The 24,904-nt window shown below is 39.7% G+C and overlaps 1 protein-coding gene across 4 annotated transcripts in view; it reads right to left on the bottom strand.

Annotated features, from left to right (window-relative positions):
* USP48 (ubiquitin specific peptidase 48) overlaps positions 1 to 24,904 on the bottom strand; it is a 93,068-nt gene that overhangs the window by 11,848 nt on the left and 56,316 nt on the right. For all 4 annotated transcript variants that reach the window (XM_078073695.1, XM_078073696.1, XM_078073697.1 and 1 more), the window contains 8 exons: positions 22,223 to 22,294; positions 15,362 to 15,486; positions 15,076 to 15,198; positions 14,736 to 14,797; positions 14,389 to 14,499; positions 12,729 to 12,859; positions 12,273 to 12,379; positions 3,666 to 3,770 (listed from right to left, as the gene is read on the bottom strand). In XM_078073695.1, the coding sequence (XP_077929821.1) occupies positions 3,666 to 3,770; positions 12,273 to 12,379; positions 12,729 to 12,859; positions 14,389 to 14,499; positions 14,736 to 14,797; positions 15,076 to 15,198; positions 15,362 to 15,486; positions 22,223 to 22,294 (836 nt within the window). The remainder of the gene's footprint in view (positions 1 to 3,665; positions 3,771 to 12,272; positions 12,380 to 12,728; positions 12,860 to 14,388; positions 14,500 to 14,735; positions 14,798 to 15,075; positions 15,199 to 15,361; positions 15,487 to 22,222; positions 22,295 to 24,904) is intronic.

The following is a 24,904-nucleotide window of genomic DNA, read 5'->3' as shown; positions in this document are numbered from 1 at the left end:
CAAACTTGGTTTAACTAAAAACAGGATGACACATTGTGCTTCTTGACAGGATCACGAAATAGCTTCGACTGTGAAATATTCTTGCAATACTGTTACACCTGAATCTAATCAAACACTTAGATCCGATTTCCAGTGGACAGAAAACATAGAGAACAGAGTAACAAAGGAACATCAGTAATATAAGGAGGCAATCAGCTGAATCCAGGATTATGGGACAATCTGTAAGAAATCCAACTGGTGTCTAGTCAATGTCAAAGACAAAAAGAAAGGGGGTGAGGAGGTGGGACCAATGTTCTAGATACAGTAAATGTATACCCTGATGGCATGCTAGTTTGAGGGGAAAACATCATTTTGGACATATTTGGGGTACCTCGAAAAATTTGAGTCCGGGTAATAGGACACTGTCCTATTTATGTTGGTTTAAGTATTTAGAGGTGAGAAGTCATGATGGACACCATCTACCTAAAGAGAATTTGGCAAAATGTACAGGCATACATATGGGTACAGAATTCATAATGCAGCAGTCTTCAGAAAAAAGGATAGGTAAGGACCAAATGTCTTTCTACAACACTCCCATAAAAGCCTCATAAGGAGGTTAACCGTCAAGAGTCTTCTGTGAACCAGGCCAAGGAACGAGAGAAACAAGATTCCTTAAACAACTTTTTTCCCCTGCTTTAATTAAATCTGGATGAGGTAACCCCCAGGCCCTGGCTCTGGTTTCGGCAGTTGTCACTGAGTGTTAGCTGTGCATGAGCAGAGCGATTTAGGGGTCATTATGGACACAGATGCCACACACTCATTACTGACAGAGCTCCAGAGATTTACGAAGCAGAGGAGGATCAGGACACAAGCCCAGAAGAGCACTGGTTCAGGGGGACACCCGCTGGCTAGGCGCCACGCAAAGCGAGGTTCAGCTCTAGCCCCGAGTCTACAGAGATACACAGGTGGTTCTAAGATTCATGAAGAGTAAGTTACGTGGGAAGGGGAGTTAAAAATAAATAAATAAAAAGCTAATCATTTTCCCCAATCTCAAATGTTCAAAGGAAAGATCAAGCTGCACCTAAGTCCCACAACTAGGAAGAATAAAAATATCTACAACGAAATAAAATTTTACTTTAGACATACAAAACACAACCAAATAACAAATCCCTACATACTGAGCAAGATATATATTTTTTTTAATGGCTCTGATTTTAAATGGGTCTAAAAGCTTCTCCCAGAATTAAAAAAAAAAACAAAACAAAAAAACCCACAGAATTTAAATCCAACTTATTTGACAAAAAACAGCCCACTGCTTTTAGACAGCTTTCCATTACCTAAGTGATATCCAACACTGGGTGCATCATTAACCTGAATTGTAGAAAAGGTCAAAGTCAAAGAGACCGGGTTGATCTAGCTTAGAGGAAAAAGGGGGATTTGTTCCTCCCCATTAAGGACAAGCGGAGATGCATCATTTCCTATTATGGGGATTTAAATCAGCAATTGCAGATGCTCTCCATGTACTGAGATACCGTAACACGTTACAAAGAAAATGTCAGGATGCTGAACTTCTGAAAGGCATGACATTCTTCCGGGACCATCTCCTCTTCTAAAGAAAGATCACACGAGATTTTTTTGAGGGATAAAATATTTAAAACACTCTAGAGTATTACAATATCCAAACAAGGAGAGGGAAGACAGGAGAAAATTATAATGTATATATAAAAGAAATTACAGCATAAAAGGCAATGTTTCCCATCATTCTCTATCATATTTGTAAATATGAAATCTGTTGTCCTCCACAACTGAGAAGAGTAATTCTACATCAACTCTTTAAAAATTGCTGTGGTTATAACCACAATGAATAAAACTAGACATTCAAAAAAACTGGCTTCCCAAAAATCTACATCACTTGAAAATATAAAAAGTTTTCTAAATAACTCAGGCTGAAAAGCAAAGCTTGAAACAGAAGCTAAGGACAGACAATATGAAGGTACATATCAAGCTTTACAAAGTAATTTACGAAGTTTACCAGAAGAACAAAAAATGAAGTCAGTGACAACGGACTTGAAAAAAAGATGAGATTTCCAACTGATTATTAAACCATACTTCCAAGACATAATGATTAAAACAATTATCGTACTGCCAGCCAAGCAATGCAAGAGAATAGTGTCCTAAGTCTGGTGGATATGTTCACTGCCCAATACCCATGGGATTTTAATGTAGCAACCAAAATGAGCAAACAAACTAGTTTGTGGATCTCTGCCTTGCAAGATGGATGGTCTGAGGCGATGGGGACATGAGAAGAGTTGATGACAAATATGGTTAGAAACTGACCACAAAGATATGTTTGCAAACTCCAATCAAGGGATCATTTCAAAAAGCATCCCAAGAAACATTAAGACCTATATCTACAAAGGTCTGAATAAGCACAGTATTTATAACGTCCCGTCAAAATTCTGTCTGCATTCCTGTAAAATGTATAAGTTTGGCTATTTCTGAACCAAAGCGGCCCTCCAGTGCTGACTGACTGAAGCATAAATTTGAATGAGTGGCGGATCATGGTCAGCAGGGTGGTGCACAAAGTGTGCAATTTTATCCTTTTTCATAGGTATTCACAGTGAGCGTTTTAGGAGATCCAGCAAGCCATGGAAAACAAATGGGGCTATCTCCCTGTACCAGTTGGAAAACTACAAGTAACATTTACCTCCGGGAGACCAAGATTGTAGTCAAGAGGGCTTTTCAGACTTTCTTAATGTTGAAAATGAAGTAATAGTATCAGTGTGTACAGAGAGCCCAACAAGCCCAGATAGCTCTGCTCTGTAACAGATTCAGATACAGCACATGGCCATTTTAACACTTTTATTCCTTCAGGGAGAAGGTTAACCATAATTTGACTACTGTATTTTAGCAGTAAAGAAAGAAAATACATGTCTCATTTGTTAAACCTAAACTCTAATTAGAGTAGAAATTCCATGAATTTAAGGTATCCATAAAATACCCTGAAACACAGTGGTCTGAGTTTTTGAGAAGCTGAAACTTACCGACACCCTGTATCAACCATATTCCCACTTTATTTCCTGTTCTTAAGTTACTTTTCTCCAATAACACTATGAATATGCACAATATAATCAAGCAACAAAATAAGTGGGATAGAAAACCATAACAAAATACAAAGAAAACATATAATTTTAGAAGAAAAAGATTAAATTTATCATAATGAAATACAAAAGACGAATGCTGAACTGGTCATTTGATTAACACAGAGAGAGGCAGAAATCTCTTCTATAAACTCCATTAGTAAGACCACAGTATATTTTGTTTGTAATGAAGGAAACTGAGTTAATGTTTTCATACTTAAATAATCCATGAATAAACAACAAACCAAGATATGGATCTCATTTTAGTCTTCTTTTCCAGCAAAAGATTTAATCATTGTATTCTATTTTAACCTTTCCTACTCAGTAGCAACAAATATATTAATTCTGGAATAATGCAGTTCACAGCTTTTTGAGAGAAATCAGGGTTGCCACTGCAAGCCATGAAAACTAAGCAAAGAGGGCAAACAAAGAAGGGAGCTGAGAACCAATGTCCCATGGAAGGGATGGAGCAATTTCCAGGGACCTGGAGTGGCTGCTTTCAGAACGACGGAAGGTAGGACAATAAAAAGCAGCTTCGACACATACTTGATTAAAATCTGGATCTTTTTCTCCATCTGGTTTAGTTTCTTCCTTGTCCTCCTCTGTTTCAGAACTACTCACATTCAGCTCCGGAGCTGAATCCTTCATTACCTGAATGCAAACACAGACGAGAAGATGGTTAGACCTGTGCAGGGCAGGCTATGGAGGGTGTGGGGGCTTTATCACTGGGGGGATAAGAGACCCGGCAGAGGATAGAGACTCAAGGGCTGGCTCCTGTACTCTTTAAACATATCAGTTTTTATCCTAGGATTTACTCACGTGTAATGTGGTCACCATAAACATAAGCATTATCTGCAGAAGAATTATTATTACTGGGCTTTTACAATGATGTTATTTTGCAGAAGTTCAAAGATGGTCTAAATTTTAGCTAGCATGGGGACTGTCAAACCATGCAGACAACAGGAGCCACAATACTTCCTTAAGACCGAGACAAGGAAGGATGGAGGAAATGCTCCTTTACATTATGAAATACTGTTATAAACTCAAAATAAATACTAAAACCTTAGATAAGCTGGATACTATTTTAGATACCAAAGTATACACAGACTAACAGGCACAAAAGACAAACTTTTAGAGGAAACAGAAATTAATACTGGTTAACTGCACTTTCTCAGCAAATGAGGAAATAAAGGCCTTAGTTCAGCTTCTGAAGCAGAACCCAAAACCTTAAGAGCATAATCTGTAAATTATCTTCCTAAAACCAAGTGTTTGGTAATGGTCGTGAAATAAAATGTAGTTTAGTCTCTAATTCCAAAAATCCTGGAATCAAATTAATGACATGCCCAGAGATCTAGGTCAGGATCTACCTAAGAGCCATTCCTAATATGATAGAAATGCTCCAAATCCAATCCACAGCACACCCCTGCTCCCAAAATATACCCAAATCTGTCTCCATCTACTCTTAGAGATCAGGGCAAGAGACTCTATACTGGCCTTCCTTATTCCCGTTCTGTCCCCGCCAATTTCAAACACAATGGCCAGGGTCACCTCTTTAAAGCATAAATCTATTCACACCATGACCTTGCTTGCACCTCTCCAATGGCTTACATCTATACTCTGAATAAAAGCCCAAATCCTTGGTATGATGTATAAAATGTGACAGGATTTGTCCCTTGCTCCCTACCACCATCCTTCATTGGAAGAGACCTCACGTTAGACTACCGCTGTCCCTCTATGGTAGCCAGTGGGTACATGTGGCTGTTTAAATTGAAATGAATTAAAAATTCAGTTCCTTAGTCACCATAGCCACAGTCACATGTGGCTATTGGCTACTAGAGCATACAGCGAGGACAAAGACCCTTCTATCACTACTGGAAGCTCTCCTGGACAGGGCTGCTCTACACGATGGACTCTACTGCTTAAGCACATGAGGCTTATCCCTCTGCCTGAAGTACCCTTCACAGGCTGGCCCGCTGCAGTGGACACTCAGGTAAACAACTCCTCCAAGACCTGTTTCTTGTCCATTTCCCATCTAACACTGCTACCTCCACCTCTGTCGGTCTCCGACTTTACCTTGCCAGATTTTCTTCAAGAACACTCATTCCTATGTAATCATCTTATGAATTTATGGGTTTATTCCTGTTTTTTTGATTGGGTGTTCTAGATCTTTTTAAAAATAGAAATATAGGGCGCCTGGGTGGCTCAGTTGGTTAAGCGACTGCCTTCGGCTCAGGTCATGATCCAAGGTCCTGGGATCGAGCCCCACATCAGGCTCCCTGCTCAGCGGGGAGCCTGCTTCTCCCTCTCCCTCTGCCTGCCACCGCCCCTGCTTGTGCTCTCTCTCTCCGACAAATAAATAAATAAAAATAGAAATATAAAGTTACAAAAACTGTTTTCTGGTAATGAGAACTTTTAAGATTTACTTTTTAAGCAACTTTCAATTTTGTGATATAATTATTATTGACTATAGCCACCACTGTATACATACATTACATACTCTATACACCCATGACTTATTTTATAACTGGTAGTTGTGTCTCTTGATCTCCTTCACTCATTTCACTCATCCTCCCACACCAACCCTGGCAACCACAAATCTATTCTCCATATCGATGAGTTTTATTTGTTTTGTTTATTAGATTCTATATACAAGTAAAATCATATGGTATTTACTTTCTCTGTCTGACTTATTTCATGTGCACAGTACCCTCAAGGTCCATCCATGTGGTCACAAATGGCAAGACTTCACTATTTTTTATGACTGAATAGTATTCCACTGGGCACACAAATACAATTTCATTTTCCATTCATCTATCAACAAACACCTAGGTTATTTCCATCTTGGCTATTGCAAATAATGGTGCAGGGAACACAGGGGCACATATCTTTTAGATTTAGCATTTTTGTTTTCTTTGGATAAATACCCAGAAACAGAATTGCTGGATCATATGGTAATTCAAGGAACCTCCATCCAGTTTTCCACAGTGGCTGCACTAATTTACATTCCCACCAACAGTGCACAAGAGTTCCCTTTTTCTCGACATGCTCCCAAAATGCTTTTTTTTTTTTTTTTTTTTTTTAAAGATTTTATTTATTTGACAGCACATGGGAGAGGGAACTCAAGCAGGGGGAGTGGGCCAGGCAGAAGCAGGCCTTCCGCTGAGCGGGGAGCCCGATGCAGGCCTCACCCAGGACCCTGAGATCATGACCTGAGCCAAAGGCAGACACTTAATGACTAAGCCACCCAGGCGCCCCTCTTCTCCTTTTAATAGACATTTTGACTGGTGTGAGGTGATCGCTCATTGTTGTTTAGATTTGCATTTCCCTGTTGATAGTGATGCTACACTTCTTTCCACGAGGATGTTAGCCATCTGTATTTCTTCTTTGGAAAAATGTCTCTTCAGATTCTCTGCCAATTTTTGATCCAATTTTGTGCTGTATGAATTCTTTGTATATTTTAGATTATAACCCTTTATGGTATATGATCTGCAAATACCTCCTCCCGTGCAGTAGGTTGCTGATGGTTTCCTTCACTGTGCAGATTTCAGACTGCTGTGGTCCCATTTATTTATTTATTTATTTTGCTTTCACTGCCTTTGGAATCAATCGAAAAAAGTATCATTATGAGGGATACCAAGGAGCTTGTTGCCTGTTTTCTTCTAGGAGTTTCATGGTTTCTGTTCTTACATTCAAGTCTTTAATCCATTTTGAGTTGATTTTTGTGTGAGATGTGAGCTAGTGGTCCAGTTTCATACTTTCGCATGTGGCTGTCCACTTTTCCCAGCACCATTTATTGAAGAGATTGTTCCTACCCCAGTGTATATTCTAGCCTCCTTTGTGGCAAAATACTTGACCATATATACTTCAGTTTATGCCACTGATTAATGTGTCTGATTTTATGCCCATACCATACTGTTTTGATTAGTGTAGATTTATAATATAGTTTAAATCACAAAGAGTGCTGCCTCTAGCTTTTTTCTTCTATCTCAAGACTACTTTGGCTATTAAAGATCTATTGTGGTTCCATACAAATTTTAGGGTTGTTTTTGTTCTATTTCTGTTAAAAAAAAAAAAAAAAAAAATGCCATTGCGATTTTGATAGGGATTGCACTGAATCTGTAGACTGCTTTAGGTAATATTGACATTTTTACAGTATTAATTTTTTTCAATTCATTAGCAAGGAATATCTTTTTTTAAAAGATTTATGTACTTGACAGAGAGAGACACAGTGAGACAGGAAATACAAGCAGGGGGAGTGAGAGAGGGAGAAGCAGGCTTCCCGCTGAGCAGGGAGCCCGATGCGGGGGCTTGGTCCCAGGACCCTGGGATCGTGACCTGAGCCGAAGGCAGCCGCTTAACCGACTGAGCCACCCAGGCGCCCAGCAAGGAATATCTTTCCATTTATTTGTCTTTAATCTTATCATTCTCATAGTTTTCAATGTATAGACCTTTTACCTCCTTGGTTAAATTTATTCCTTTTTTTTTTTTTTTAAAGGATTTTACTTATGAGAGCTACAGAACAAGCAGGGGGAGGGGAAGAGGGAGGAGCAGCCAGACGCAGGGCTCAATCCCAAAACCCTGAGATCCTGACCTGAGCCGAAGGGAGAGACTTAACCAACTGAACCACCCAGGTGCCCCATATTTATTCTTTTTGATGGCATTGTAAAGGAGATTATTTCCTCAATTTCTATGATAGGTCATTGCTAGATGTATAAAAATGCAACTAATTTTTTTTTTAAGTAAGCAATATGCCCAAGGTTGGGTTTGAACTCACAACTCTGAGGTCAAGAGTCACATGCTCTAGGACTGAGCTAGGCAGGCACTCTGCCACTGATTTTTTTATATATTAATTTTTGTGCCCTCCAATGTTATTAAATAAATAAATGGATATTAAATTTTATCAAATCCTTTTCTGCATCTACAGAAAGGATCATGATTTTGTCCATTTTATTAATGTGGTGTATCACGTTGACTGATCTGCAGATGAGCCATCCTTGCATCCCTGGAATAATTCCAACTTGATCAGTGTATGTTTTTGTTTTTGTTTTTGTTAAGATTTATTTGACAGAGAGAGAGCAAGCACGCACACATAAGCAGGGGGAGTGGGAGAGGGAGAAGCGGGCTCCCTGCTGAGCAAGGAGCCCGATGTGGGGCTCGATCCCAGGACCCTGGGATCATGACCTGAGCCGAAGACAGACACTTAACCAACTGAGCCACCCAGCCACCACTGTATGTTCCTTTTAACATATTGTTAAATTCAGTTTGCTATATTTTGTTGAGGATATCTGCATCTATGTTCACAAGGGGTACTGGCCTGTAATTTTCTTTTTATGCAGTATCCTTGTTGGCCCCATAAAGTAAGTTTGGGAGCATTCCTTCATCCTCAATTTTTTGGAAGAGTTTGAGAAGGATTGGTATTAAATCTTCATTGAATGTTTGGTAGAATTCACCAGTAAAGCTATCTGGTCCTGGACTTTTGTTTTGATTAATGTTTAAATCTCCTATGAGTAATCGGTCCATTCAGATTTTCTATTTCTTCATGATTCAGTCTTAGAAAATTGTGTATTTCCAGAAATACATCCATGTCATCTAGGTTTTTATCCAGTTTCCTTCTTGTAATTGATTTCCAGTTTCATACCAATGTGGTTGGAAAAGATGCTCGATATGATTTCAGTCTTCTTCAATTTACTGAGACTTGTTTTGTGGACCAGTGTATTACCTATCCTGGAGAATGGCCCATGTCCATCTGAGAAGAATGTGTAATCTGCTGTTTTTAGATGGAATGTTCTGTATATATCTATTAAGTCCATGTGGTCCGATGTGTAATTTAAGGCTGATGTTTCCTTACTGATTTTTCTATCTGGATGATCTATTCATTGATGAAAGTGGGGTATGAAAGGCCCCCAGTAGTACTGCATTGCTGTCAACTTCTCCCTTCACCTCTGTTAACATCTGTCTTAAGTATTTAGGTACTCCTATGTTGGGTCCATATTTACGAATGCTTTAAGCTCTTGAGGGATTGACTCCTCTATCATTATGTAATGCCCATTCTTGTCTATTAGTCTTTTTAAAAATCTCTTTGATATACATAGCTTTCTATTGGTTTCCATTTGCATGAAACAGCTTTTTGCATCCCTTTATTTTCAGTCTGTGTGTGTCCTTACTGACATGAGTCTCTTATAGGCAACATATAGATGGGGGATGTGTCTTGTGTTTTCATTTTTTTTTTTTTTTTTTTAAGATTTTATTTATTTATTTGAGAGAGAGAGAATGAGAGAGAACACATGAGAGGGGATAGGGTCAGAGGGCAAAGCAGACTCCCTGCCGAGCAGGGAGCCCGATGCGGGACTCGATCCCGGGACTCCAGGATCATGACCTGAGCCGAAGGCAGTCACTTAACCAACTGAGCCACCCAGGCGCCCTCATTTTTTTTTTTTTTAATCCATTCAGCTACTCTGTCTTTTGACTGGAGAATTTAGTCCATTTACATTTAAAGTATACTTTCTGTTCCTTCTCTTGCTTTCCTCCCTTGTGGTTTGATGACTTTGTTTAGTTCTTTCTCATTATTTTTTGCATATATATGATAGGTTTTTGCTTTTGGTTAACGTTAAGACTCACACTAACAACTTACATATAATACCAGTATATTTTTAAATTGATAGCAAGTTAATCACTTTCTGTAATTGTCTTTTTAATCCTCCAATGTTTTGTTTTTGATGTCATTTTCTACATCTTTTTATTTTTTTAATCCAATTATTACAGTTATACCCATTATTACTACGCCTTTTAAGCTTCAGACTTGCTTTTACTTTCTTTACTATATATTTACCTTTACCAGTGAGATTTTTACTGTCACATGTTTTCTTATTACTAATTGGTACCCTTTCTGTTCACCTTAAAGAAGTACCATTAATATTTCCCAGAGGGCTGGTTTAGTGGTGATGAACTCCTTTAGCTTTTGCTTGTCAGGAAAACTGTTTATCGTTCCTTTAATTCTGAATAATATCCTTGCCAGGTAGAGTGTTCTCAGATAGAAGTGTTTTTCTTTCAGCCCTTTAGATATGTCATTATCACTCCCTACTGGCATGAAAAGTTCTTGTTGGTAACTCTTACGGAGGTCTCCTTATATGAAACAAGTTGTTTTTCTCTTGCTACATTTAAGAATCTCTACGTTTGACATTTTAATTATAATGTGTGGTGGTGTGGGATTTTTTGGGTTCATTTTGTTTGGAACCTTTCTAGGTGTCCTGGGTCGAGGTGTCTGTTTCCATCCCAGATTAGGGAAATTTTCAGCCATTATTTCTTCAAAGAAGTTTTCTGCTCATTTAGCTCTTCCCTCTTCTGGGACCTCTATAAGATGAATGTTGTTGGATGTTGTACCATAGGTCCCTTAAGCTAGCTTCATTTTTTAAAATTCTTTTTCCTTTCGGCTGCCTGGGTAGCTCAGTAGGTTAAATGTCCAACTCTCAATCTCAGCTCACCTCTTGATCTCAGGGTCGTGAGTTCAAGCCCCATGATAGGCTCCACACTGGGCATGCAGCCTACTTAAAAAAAAAATTCTTTTCTTTTTACTGCTCTGGGCGAGTTCTAATGCTGTCTTCCAGATCACTTATCTTCCTTCTGCTTGATCTAGTCTCCTGTTGAAACCCAACAGTATATTTTTCACATCAGTTCCTGCATTCTTCAGCTCTGTGACTTCTGTTTGGTCCTTTTATATTTTCTATCTTTTTGCTGAATGAAATTTTCTCTGTATTCATCCATATTCTCCCAAATTCTGTGAGCATTTTTATGACCATTACTTTGAACACTTTATTAGGTAAATTACTTATGTCTGTTTCATTAAGGATTTGATTGAGGGTTTTATCTTGTTCTTTTTTGGAACCTATTCCTGTGTTTCCTCTTTTTGCTTGACCAGCTGTTCTTATGTGTTAGGTGAAACTATCTCTCCCAGTCTCGAATGGGTAGCCCTGTATAAGCACTGAACCTTACCGTTCACCTTTCAACTTCTAGGTCATCTGTCAAACAGTCTGATTGTTTCAGACCTATGGGGCCCAGAAATGCAATCCCCTCTGGCCACAAGAACCCACTGCCCAATGGGCATTCCCTGAGGAGACTGCATGCTTGCTGGCTTTGGGGTACCCCAGGGAGATGGGGCTGTGGCACTCTGCAGCAAGTGCACAGCACACTAGCAGGTTACAGAGTACAAAACTGGTACCCACCAGTGGGGGCACTAGCAAGGTGGAGAATGTCAAAGTGGTGCCCTCCAGTGGCTCCAGTCCCTGAAGAGAGTCCCAACAGGCTTTAACCCCTCTAGCAGAAGCTTTAAGATTAGCAAATGAACTTCCTTCACTTATGATCTAGGCCTTTTGCAAACCGCCGCTTTTGCATGGGGTCCCAGAGTAAGTCAGCCTGTGCACGAGGTCTTTAAAAAGCATAATCTCCATTCTCTACAGCCATATGGTTCTCCTAGATGGAAGCCCCCTTGCTTTCAAAGCCATTTGAGGGACTGCCCAAGAGCAGGAGGGCCTGATGTGGGGCACAAACCCTTCTCTCCTCAGGAAAGAGTTCCATATTTGTGAGACTCCTCCCCATGGTGGGTTGCTGTGCTGGGGGGTGGTGTTTTTGGTGAGACTGTATCTCTGCTTCTCCTACCCATCTTGATGTGACCCCTTTATCCTTTGTGGAGCAGCTGTTAAGCTAATTTTCAAGTTCTTTTCAGAGGTAATTATTCTGTATATAGCTGTAGATTTACTGGATCCCGGGAGGAGGTTACATTCAGGATCTTCCTATGCTGCCATACTGAACCATCTCCCTTTCTGGGTTTGTTCTTGGTCTTCCTCACTAGGTACAAATATTCTTGAGGGCAGGTACCTGGTCTGTTGTCTTTACCACTGTGTTACCTCCATACCAAGACCATTCCTGGCACACATCTGACATTCAATAATCATTTGTGTATCAAATTTATAACTGACTAAATCCACATATAATCCCATAAGTATTCATTTTGAATTCTTATCCAATTTGAATTCTTATGCCAAATAGCTCCAAGGAAATAAAAAATGTGATCTTAAGGCAGGCTTCAGTGAAAATCCATCAGCAAGTCAAAAATCAAACTTGATCATTACTTGTCATGGCCACGAGAGGGACTGGTACCTTTTTGTTATCCACAACTTTATGGACATAGATGGTGGCTTGAGTGTATTCACGTAGGTCCCTCTGCTGTTGACACAATAAGCCCTCTCTGCATTCTGGACAGAGTTCTAAAAAACAAAGTAAAACACAAGTGCCTGGGGAATTAATATAAAAGAACCAAAAACCCATAAACATATAGCAAAGTTACCAGTGAGTATTCATTAAATAACTATTACTCTTATTTTCTATTAATTGTTGTATTCTGTTGTATATTAATACCAGTAAGAAAATTCATTTACTATCAACAGTAAACATACAAATAATGAGAGGGGTATAGAATAATTCCCACCTGGGGTGTTATTAGTTTGGACCTGAACACATGATTATTAATTTTAAATATGGAATACAATTGTGATATAATCTCCTTCCCTCTTAAAATGTCAAGTTTTAACTATATGAACAAAAATGAAAACTTACTTGGCTCAGAAATATACTGTGTTTCTGAAGGGTTTGCATCTCCCACTTCAGTTCTTGTGATTTTAATTACATGATCCACAACAAAGAGTTTTTGTATCATTTGCCACTCACTGGGCCATATGAGAGCTATACTGTGCAAAAAAACACAACATGCCTTAAGACACATGGAAATTAACAGAATTAACATAATGCATTAGTTTCCTAAACCCAAATCACCAAAGCACTAAGACCAGTATTTAATATAGAAAAGTTAAGAAGAGGGCGCCTGGGTGGCTCAGTTGGTTAAGCAACTGCCTTCGGCTCAGGTCATGATCCTGGAGTCCTGGGATCGAGTCCCACATCGGGCTCCCGGCTCAGCGGGGAGTCTGCTTCTCCCTCTGACCCTCTCCCCTCTCATGCTGTTTCTCTGTCTCTCTCTTTCTCTCAAATAAATAAATAAAATCTTTAAAAAAAAAAAAAAGAAAAGTTAAGAAGAAAAAGATACATCATCCTCAACAATGAAGAGTAGTTTTCTTCATACAAAAGGAGGGTGTTAGAGCAGTGAAACGCAAGATTCACATTACAGGAATCAACACGTCTAAATCTCAACAACTGAAACTGAATGAAGGATAAATATTGTATAATGTCCATTTGTAAGAAAAAAAAAAAAAAACCAACATTTTTAAATATGCCAAAGATTACTCTCTAAGTAGTACTTTCTGAGCAAGGTAACCCTCAACTTCAGGCCCGTGCTTATTGTGAGCGGAACAACGGGAGAGAAAAAAGGAGGAAGGGAAGAAAGGTTAAGACTGAGGGGCCTTCAGTTTTATTTGAATTATTTAACATTTAAGCTGCCTGGTACACACATTTGTATTATTATAGATATTTTCCTGATGTCTAGCATTTACAACACCCCCCACAAAGAGGAAGGAAGGAAAAAAAAAAGCTAGGGGAGAACCTAGAAGGAAAAAAATATATTAACTGTAAGCTTCCCTAAATGATGTGAAAGTATTAACATGAATAGTAAACTCCCTACCTCTACGCTTAGTCCCAAAGGAATGGTTATTTATGTGTTCCAATCTTTATGGTTTATAAGCAATGTCAGAGGCATTCTATGTTCTCTTACATAGTTATCAATTCTTTGAAAAAAGATAAAATGGCAATATCAGGGGTGAATTTCAGACATGAGCCCTTTTGGAAACACTTGAAGAGTGAGTGGCACAAAAACTTTTGACTTTAAGACCCCAGAATTGCAAATGACCAGCTCAGTGGCTCTGCTCTGGTGCCACAATGCCTTCCTCCTCCTCATCTGTTTGTGGAAGCCTAGTAGCTTCCACAAAACAAGGACAAGTGAGCCCCTGGTGATTATGGGATGCTGGAAGAGGCCTGCTAGAGAGGCAGTATACTGGAACTGGCAGCTTGGGAGACGAGCAGAGCTCTGGGAAGAACAAGGTAGAGACAGAGTAAGGCAGCCTCTGGCAGCTGTTCACCTTCTATACAGAAGCACTCTTGCCCCCCCCCCCTTTTTAAAGGGAAGTGCTCACTCTTGTAGAGCTTATGAAAGGACAAGCTCCACAATTCAGCAAAGGCCTAGATCCGTCAAATACACTGTGTCAGATAAAAATTACCTAAACATTCATTATTAATCACTAGAAAAATCACATGAAGAGAAGAAACTCACAGTTTAGAATCTTCTTTGGTCATGGAAGCAAATGTAAACATGAGTCCCCCGTGGGGGCACAGAAGAGCACTGTTTCCAACCGACGACACAGGACTACATCGTGTAGGTTTTCTACTCAAGTAAGACAAGGAGGATCAATATACATCACTACCGCAATCACTCAAGATGTGTAAGATAATTATTTTTACATTTGAAATATATTTAATTCATTTAATGTAAACAAAAGAAAATTTTAGTACATGCTAAAAAAGTAACCATCAAAGGTACTGTGATCAGAACCCATTAATCCTTAAAAATACTACAATCAACAAAAACAGAAATAGGAAATAGAAAACTTGGGGCTCTACCTAACAAACTTCCGCCATTCTTCTACGAAAAACTGTGACACGATGTATAGGACATCCGTTTCCTGGAACAGAGAATCACACGCAAATGCCCATTAACCTAAATCTTTTAGGGAAGATGTTTTCCCATATACCGTTGTTCTCCTGTTTCAAGTTTTATAAATATAATGCAAATACAGCCCTCTGCCAAGAAACCGTAAGCTAGAGTAAATCCCCCAATTAGACAACTAAACCAAGAAAATCAGAGGCGCTCTGGGTGGTTCCCAAACAGTTCATTAGGAATTTGGGAAGAGCTTTAAAAAGGTAAGATGAATTCTATTCTCTTCTCTGAGGATCACTATACCTCTGGCCAGTTACTGAGACACGGTCTGTTCCTGTCCTGGAACAAATTTGGAAGAGAAGTCTTTTGCTCATTTGCAATCATCTTATGTAAGGCTTCATTTTCTTCCCCTTCTCTTTCTAAAATCTGTAAGAGAATGAAACAAGAAGCAATCAACCACCCCCTGCTGACAGCACAGTACTTGCCTCCTCCCTACTCCCCCCACAGAAGCACAATGTCAATTCCCCGGGGGAAGTCAGTCCAGGGAGGCGGCATGTGATTTCCCCAGACGGCAGCACAGAATCAGTACCTTGCACTGGGAACAGCATTCTCTGTAACTTGGAAACTCAGGAGCCTTTGGAAAGTACTGCTGCAGTTTGCTCCAAGCCTCTTTAGAAACAAGTCTTCTTTCGTTTTCAGATATGCATAACTCCCCTGAGTTTAAAAAAAAAAATTATATTGGGGTGGATAAAGCTAAAAAAGGTCAGTATAGAGCCTCCAAATCTATTTCCTATTCCTTCAACCTAAGAAAAATTTGTAGGTACTCTTTTCCTTCTTTCCTATAATTCGCTCTTTCCTTAGTTTCAAAAATCTTTAAATTTCATCTTTAAGGTTATTTAATTCTAAAGGAGCTATCCATTCCTGTATGTCCTTAATCGAGGTTGTGGTTGAAAAACCAGGCAATAAAAAAACAAATGTATGAGACGAGAGCCAGGCACTTCCCATCTTTCTTCCTGCCAGTAAAGGAAGCAATGAAAGGAGCTTCTGGGGATCGTGGTACCCTCTGCCAGTGGAGGGTGTTCAAGAGCAATGCACCCCCACTCACACTCAAATGCCATACTTGCCTACAGGTTTCTTTTCTCCCACCTGAGAAATAGTATTTTCAAGGTTGGGTCCAACCTTACCAGAACCATTCTCATGTTATCAACTGAAAGTTTAATAAAGCAAGCTCTGTTCAATCAGAAAACCATCTCTAGTCAAAATCCACCTGGCTTGCTTACTACTGCCGTCACCCCAATCTACGAGGACCATTGGAAATCACAGAAGACAGGGCACCCAGGTGGCTCAGTCAGTTAAGCCTCCAACTTTTAGTTTTGGCTTGGGTCATGACCTCATGGGTCATGGGATCGAGTCCCGAGTCAGGCTCTTTGCTCAGCGGGGAGTCTGTGGGAGATCCTCTCTTCCTCTGCCCACACTGCCCACCCCTGCATGCTTGCTTATTCTTTGTGAAATAAATCTTTAAAAAAATGAATAAATAGGGGCGCCTGGGTGGCTCAGTCGTTAAGCGTCTGCCTTCGGCTCAGGTCATGATCCCAGGGTCCTGGGATCGAGCCCCACATCGGGCTCCCTGCTCCGCGGGAAGCCTGCTTCTCTCTCTCTCCCACTCCCCCTGCTTGTGTTCCCTCTCTCGCTGTGTCTCTCTCTGTCAAATAAATAAATAAAATCTTTAAAAAAAAAAAAAAAAAAGAATAAATAAAATAAATCTTAAAAAAAAAAAATCCCAGAGGAGAACACTAGTCAGCACCAACCCCCTTCCTCTTCTCAGGTCCCAGAAATGCCCCGGCAGCAGCAGCTCCCAATCTCAAGTGCCCAACATCAGCTTACTGCTTGCTTGCCCACATACGGCTTTCAGGGGGCCTGGGCCTGTCTGCTTTCTCTACCCCTCGCTCCCTTTCTGCTTCTACATCTTGCTGTTTTGGCTGCCCCCAATCGATAAATTAGTGAACTGCACTTATGTTATTAGATGCAGTCATTACCCAAAAAACCATCTTTAAGTTTTCAAAGCCGTACATTTGTTTCTATCCCCGTAAGTAAGAAAAATAAAGCCAGTGACTTTTCAAAGTACTGTAACATCATTTTTTGCTTTACGGATTCTACAAAATAAACTGAGAATCAGTGATCTTGATATACCCAGTCACCACCGTAGGCTGTTTATAATGAAGCTGGAATATGACCTCGGGTCTGTCTCATCCAAACCCCAAAATTTCTAACACCTCAAAACGCATCGTCTTACCTTCTATCTCTTACTGAGCTTTGAATACCCCAAGAAAAGATTGCTTTACAAAACTTATTATCAGAGAAAATAGGTCACACTGTAAAAATTAACTTTTCTTTCTGAGTAGGCTGTTGACTTAAATTTCCTGAGGTCATGAAGACCTACTCCAATAAGTCTATCCTCAGACAACCTGGGAACTTTTTTTAAGGTTAATTGGATTATCAGATTCTAATTTAGTGCATCTTTATGGTGAAATATAATGCAGCCATAAAAAAGATGACAGCAGATTTCCACAATCTGATTTAAAAGAACTCCAAGGCAATTATAACTTTAAAGTGATTTCTTTCTTCTCCCCCCACCCCAAAAGGACTGAAGACTATGTATGTGCTATATCTGTACATACATGGTTCAGAAAAGGTACGTGAACAAAGGAAACAGTAACACAAACACACACACACTTTAATGGGATTTCCTGTCACTGGGGACGTGTTGCCCTTGTTCTGATGGGAGGGCATTTCTACTTAATGACTTGTCGTAATGCTGGATGTGTATAAAAACAACCTAAATTTACTTCTGAAGTCAGAAGACTATTTTAATAAACCATTTTATTGCAGTTTCATTTAATAAAGTCCTTCCCTGTACTTCTTATATCATGTTCCTAAACTTAGTGTCCTATCATTTTAATAACCGCCATGACTGAACATACCTGAATCTTGTTTATGACCTTACAATCACTAACTTTTACTTGTGGTATATGAATTTTTAGACTTGTATCCTGTAATAAGTATCACTTTCCTAAATTTGAAAAGAAAAAGCCAATCAACGAAATTCATCCTGGAGCAACATCTCCCAACACAAGATCAAATTAGCCATGAGAGATCAAATTCAACAAACACACTGGATAACCTAATACCCAAGGATTCTTCGGGTAAACACAGAAATCTAGTAAACGATGAGTTTAGATTGTGCATACATACCCTCACCCACAAAATCTACTTCAAACTATAATAACTTGGGGGTACAGAGCATCTGAAGAACTTATAAAAACAACAAAAAACTGCCAAATTGCCAAGCAAATTGTGTAATAAGAAAGGTTTAGGGGTGCCTGGATGGCTCAGTCGGTTAAGTGACCATCTCTTCATTTCAGCTCAGGTCATGATCTCAGGGCCTGGGATCCAGCCCCACATTGGGGGTGGGGGGTGGTCCCTGGCTCAGCTGGGTGGTCTGCTTCTCTCTGCCCCTCCCCAGCTCATTAGCAAGCAGGCGCTGTCTCTCTCAAATAAATGAATGAATTTTATTAAAAAAAAAAAAAAAAAAAGAAAAAAGAAAGGTTATATAGGAAGGTTATCCACTTAAATAAATACAAAATGAACTGGGTAAGAAAGCTTGATACATATAATAGTATCTGCAATAAATACTGAACTCTATAGCAGTAGTAAATCTAATGGAATATAAGCTGGTGATTAATTCACATAAATCTGATGTATTAAATATACACAGGGCTTTATAGATATATTGGGATTTTACAGTAAAAATATGCAAATTCAAAATAAGGACACCCAGATAAAAATGAAATTTCCAAACTGGATTTTTGGTGACTACTAAATAACATTAAACCAGAGTAAAGGGATTTTTTTTTTTTAATTTTTTTTAAGATTTATTTACTTGAGAGAGAGAGAGAGAGAGAGAAAGAGAGAGTGCGAGCATGCAGTGGGGCGAAGGGCAGAGTGAGCTGAGGAGAATCCCAAGGAGAATCCTTACTGCGTGCGGAGCCCAACACGGGGCTTGATCTCACAACCCTGAGATCATGACCTGAGCCAAAATCAAGAGTTGGACACTTGCTTAACTGACTGAGCCACCCAGGCGCCGCCAGAGTAAAGGGGTTTAAAAAAAAAAAAAAGTATTAAATCATAATGATGGATAAAGAGAACATAGAGGGAACAATGCCAACAAAACTTTTTGAAGCTTAAAAGGAAATAAATGAGACACAAGAGAAAGGAATTTTAAATTGGCAAAAGTCAGGAAGTAACCAGATTTACCACATTGCAGAACTGCACCCCAGTGACCCAGGAATTGGGAGCACAGTGACCCAGGAATTGGGAGTACACAGAAGTTCAGATGGCATTAAAAAACAGGAGAACAGACCAAAAGTCTGTACTTAGAAGGCAGTAAAATTTTCAGTCCCTTTCCCTATGCCCTATAGGTAACAAACACTCTACCCACAGAATGCCACAGGCTTCTCTGGCAACTTGCAGCCTCAGGCCCCTGCAGAGTGCAGGGATGAATGTGGTCATGAGCTGAGATGGGATTAATGTTTCCACACAGAAGCCAGAGACTCCCAAATCCTCTTGTCTCTCATGACCCCAGAGCACTGACAGCCCAGTCTGCACTTTCCAAGAATTAAAGTGGAAGATGCTTATGGAAAAATCTGAGTAACCCAAGAGCAGATATGGACCGCGGGAACTCCCCACAGCAACAGCCCAGCCAGGGCCCCCTAACAGCAAAGCTCGTTGTCACCAGACTCGGCCACACGCATGGCATCCAGGGAGCATCTTGCACAACAGAGGAGGGCAGGCCCACACCAAGGCAGGTTGAGTTGAGATGTCACAACACTGGAGACAAAAATCTTACAAGCTGCCAGAAATGGAAGAAAAAATGTAACCTTTTGGCTTTGGACAAACGGTATGCTAAAAGGGAACAATTCCTCCCAGTTTCTGACGAAAAATAATTTCCAACAGACAATTATATACCTAGTCTCTGCAAAACTACCCATCAAGTGCAGTGACTTTCAGCAGATAATTCTCACCTCTTCGTGCCTCAGTTTACTCACTCATCAGTATGATGGATATGACAGTAATACTGACCACTCAGGGTTGTTGTAGAGATTAAATGAGTTAATATTTATACACTTATAAAACCACTGGACACAGGGTAAACATTCAGTTCATGTCCACTACCCTCTTATTACTCATTAGTGCTATTACCACCACCACCACAGTTCAGGAATGAGTTTTAATATAAACCTCATGAGTGAAGTGGGTTTCTAAGTAAGGTCCAATATCCTGCACCTGAAAACCTTGGTCCCAACCTAGTACACTGGAAAGTGAGGTCCACAAAAACAGTCGTTGAGAACCATCCTTTTAAACTACTAGATAAAGTAAGGGCGCCTGGTTGGCTCAGTGGGTGGAGCACGCGACTCCGGATCTCAGGGCCGTGGGTTCAAGCCCCTTGCTGAGTGTACAACTTATGTAAAAAAATAATAAAATAAAATACAAGATAATGTAAAACCACTGAGTTGAGATCAAGCTAAAGATCTAAAACCCAGCTCTTGTGCTCAAATTTTCAGCTGAGGAGTGCAGCACAAGTCCTGAAATCACATTCAGCTCTGCCATGCTTTTTGTCACAACTGTAATCCTGAAATGACAGGATGAGTCAAGAGGTGGGAAGACAGAGCAAAAGTCAATGAGTTAAGGGGTAAGATGACAGTCTGAGTTCTGACACCGTTTCAAACAGCTGGGGGGCACTAAGCAGGAAGGTCAGCACTGTGCCACAGACGCCTCAACTCTCAAAAGGGAGGAACGTGCCCCACTGTCTACATTCATGCTATGTTGGTTAAGGGAAAGGAAAGCTGGTATGGGGGCGCCTGGGTGGCTCAGTCAGTTAAGCGTCTGCCTTCAGCTCAGGTCATGATCCCAGGGTCCTGGGATTGAGTCCCGCATCGGGCTCCCTGCTCAGCGGAGAGCCTGCTTCTCCCTCTCTCTCTGCCTGCCTGCCTCTCTGTCTACTTGTGCTTCTATCACTTTGTCAAATAAATAAATAAAATCTTAAAAAAAAAAAAAGAGAGACAAAAGCTGGTATGAAAGCATCATGAGAAAATTCACTTCACCTTCTTCTACCTACTCAATCTGTCAACCATGTGCGAAGTCTTGTCTTCCCTGCTTTGTGCTCCTCCTGTGCACTGCAGTGTAAGCGGGGCCAACTGGAGGCATGGTGATGGGACAGGAAGGACAAATTGGGACCCACAGAGACTCAAATCCACACCCCAAGATGATTCCCCCTCCCAACTATATGGCCAGTAAACAAGTAAGCGCAGTCCCTCAACTAGTCAGCTAAAGCACAATGCGACAATATCCAAAAGACCAGCCTACAAATACCACTCCGGTGACAGCTGTTATCACTAGTGTCCTCAAGGACTCTTGATATAAAAGGACTAGTGTGCATGAGGGTAGGTGTTGAGATAACATGCAATGGTTCATAATGAACTAGTAAGAATTGAACACAGTCGGGGACGGGGACACTGATGAAGTGGCTTTGAGAAGCAGATGCCTGTTTGACTTTCACAGTGCTAACAGAATGGAAAACCATGTCTCATCTACAACAAGTCCCTTGCAGAAAGTTACTTATTAGAAGTAAGCACTCCCTAGGACAAATAAGAAATACGTAAGCAGATACATAGAATTAGTGAAAACCTGTAAATTATTAAGAGTACATAGCACACAGCAGCTGGTCAGGAAATGAATATGAAATGAAACAAGAAATAGCCCTGATAATATTAAGAAATGTATAAACACTGTTCTGAAAATGTTCAAGTAGAACAAAGACTCACAGTCATGGGACATAACTGAAATTCTTCCTTTTAAAGTCAGATAGTCCTTCAATGTGGCAAGTGGCAAAAAAGTTTCTTCTCTAAATATGGGAAAATCCTATTTTGTATTTTTTTTTAAATTTTTTGCAAGGAAAGAACAAAGGATATGAGAGACACTGGTATGAAAAGAGGCAGTAAGAAGCTAACTATTAAAAAGGATAAAAGAACAGGCACGCCTGGGTGGCTCAGCCGGTTAGGCGTCTGCCTTCGGCTCAGGGCATGATCCCAGGGTCCTGGGATTGAGTCCTGCATCGGGCTCCCTGCTCAGCGGGGAGCCTGCTTCTCCCTCTGCCTGCCTCTCCCCCTGCTTGTGCTCTCTGTCTCTCTCTCTGACAAACAAATAAAATTTTTTAAAGGGGGAGTAAGAGAACAGAAACATTAACAATCAAGCACAGGTTAGAAAGCCTGTTACTCCACCCTGGCTGCCATGTCAGGGCCTAATCCCTAAGAAATGCGGCAAAACACTGAACAACACATTTATGATACGCTAATGTCAGACTAGCAACGGAAGAGGTATGCTTCCAGCTTACCATGTGGACAAAGAATGTCTTCATTAAAATTTAATTCCTCCTCCTCTTCTTTTCTTTCTTCTTTTGATTCATCTAATCAAAAGAAATACAGATAATAACCACTCTAGCTATTATAGTTGAAGTTTAAAGTAGCAGAGATACGACTGTGCACAATTTTGAACAAAGAAAACTTAAAACATTCTAAAAATTAGACCCAAGTGATTCCTACCTGCTACTGTTAGGAAGTGTTATATTTCTTTCCCTTAAAAGGAAAGAAAATTATCTGAATGGCAGTTTTACTTTTTCAAGATTTAGATTATGCAAGAAAATGTTCCTTTTTTCAAATTGAAAAATACTTTACATATCCTTCCATTAATTCTCATCAAGCTATTCAGAATACAGGATCATAAACCAAGTTAATCATCTATATGTCATGTCATTTTCACCCACCTATTCTTTTAGGGGTTAAACAGAAAGCTTCAGAAAAGACTAATGAGAAATAAGGACTTAACCTTTAACATCAAAATATATATTAAGAACTGAGCCTTTCCCATTAACATTTCTCTTCCAATACCCACTTTTCCTATCTGTCTACACTGTGTCACCATAAATTTGTAGTTGTGTATACGAGGTACACGGTCAGATAAAAAGTCTGAAGTCTAAGGAGATTACAATAGTTATCCATGGGTTTTAGTTTAAGTACATAAGACATTTAAAGAATATTTATTAATCACATTAAAAAGCTCAGTAGAAAACCGGGCATACGAAGGACACTCTCTCTGTCACATACACAAATACAACTACTTCTCAAATAAAGGACCATGGTCGATCTCGATGATAATTTTGAAAGGCAAAGCCCTGACACTGCTAAATCATTTTTCATATATCAGACTAGTAAAAAGCTGATGTGAAAAGCATACTCTTCATGTGGACAAAAGCATGGAAAAATAAGCCCCCATATGCTTTCTGGAGAAAATTTACCAATACGTTATCAGTACGTATTGGCAATTATAAGTGGGTGTGATTCTCTGATCCAACAACGTCTGGGAAGTTATGCATACCTAAGGACGCTCACTTTATCTGTTCTTATACACTAATAGTACAAAACTGAAAAAGAATCAGTTAAAAAGAATACATCCATACAACGAAATGCAGCCACTAAATAAAAAGAACCATGTATTCTAAGAGAACAAAATGCACAACTGCATCTACAGGAGTGCCATTATTAAAATACAAAATAAAACCCTATTTTTATAGCAATTATATCTGGTGTAACGGCTTGCAGATTTTACTCTGTACCTTCTGCACTGCTTCAAGCTCTTAAAATCTCTGAATGGAGGAAGGGGGAGAAGAGAAACATATTACTCTCAAACCAACACGAAAACTATTTTTAAGCTAGGCCAACATCAAGGTACTTTCTATTATGGCATCTGAGTTTACTTAAAAGGAAGAATCACTGGGGTGCCTGGCTGGCTCAGTTGGTGGAGTGTGTGACTCGATCTCGGAGTTTTTTGATTTTGAGCCCTATGTTGGGTGTTGAGATTACTTACAAGCTTAAAAAAAAAGGAAAAAGAAAAAAAAGGACCACTAACACATAAAGAAGCTTAAAAGAGCACCAAGTAAATATTTAACACACTGGGTCATATGATGCTACTAAAAATATGGTTTTTAAATGACAGGACAATAACATTGAAACTAAGGTTAAGTTCATGAATTGTACAGCAGAGCAAGATTTTTTTTCTAACCATAAGGGGAAAAAAAAAATACTCTTCAAATTTGAAAATATTAAAAATCATAGCTTAAAACAAATAGTGGCTTTGGGGTTTTTATTTTCTTTCTTTTTTTTTTTTTTAAAGATTTTATTTATTTATTTGACATAGAGAGAGAGAACACAAGCAGGCAGAGCAGCAGGCAGAGGGAGAGGGAGAAGCAGACCTCCCGAGGAGCAGGGAGCCCAATGTGGGGCTTGATCCCAGGACCCTGGTACCATGACCTGAGCCGAAGGCAGACGCTCAACGACTGAGCCACCCAGGCGCCCCTGGGATTTTTATTTTCTTAAAAAGTTAAGAGCTGGTGAGCCTGGGTGACTCAGTCATTAAGCGTCTGCCTTCGGCTCAGGTCATGATCCCGGGGTCCTGGGATCGAGCCCCGCATCGGGCTCCCTGCTCCGCGGGAAGCCTGCTTCTCCCTCTCCCACTCGCCCTGCTGTGTTCCCTCTCTCGCTGTCTCTCTCTCTCTGTCAAATAAATAAGGAAAATCTTAAAAAAAAAAAAAAGTTAAGAGCTGTTGAATACTGTGCTGAATACCTGACAGTAACGTAACACTGTGTGTTAACTATCTTTCAGAAAAATAATCATAGCCATTTATTAAAATAAAAAAACATACAAAAAAATTAAAAGGTAGTGATATGGGAAGAGCCACACCAAGAAAATTCAGAATATTTCAGTAAAAAGTTTAAGAATATTATAAGGATAATTTTTTAAAAATCTATGTATGTAGATCCTAATTATCTGGATAAGAAAACTAAGTGAAACAACCACTTCAGGGTCACTAATTGTGCCTGAATAGACTGATCAAACCACTAGCTTCCATTTTAAACCTACGAATAATTTTAGAGCCTTAATTCCCCTTGTATCTTATAAAACACTGATTATAAAATTCAATTTAGTGGTTGACCTATATTAACATAATTTCCTACTTGAA

Source organism: Halichoerus grypus, chromosome 5 (assembly GCF_964656455.1).
Source record: "Halichoerus grypus chromosome 5, mHalGry1.hap1.1, whole genome shotgun sequence".
NCBI classification, from domain to species: domain Eukaryota; kingdom Metazoa; phylum Chordata; class Mammalia; order Carnivora; family Phocidae; genus Halichoerus; species Halichoerus grypus.
Note: the sequence above shows the minus strand (reverse complement) of the source record. Positions and strands in the feature narration are given on the sequence as shown.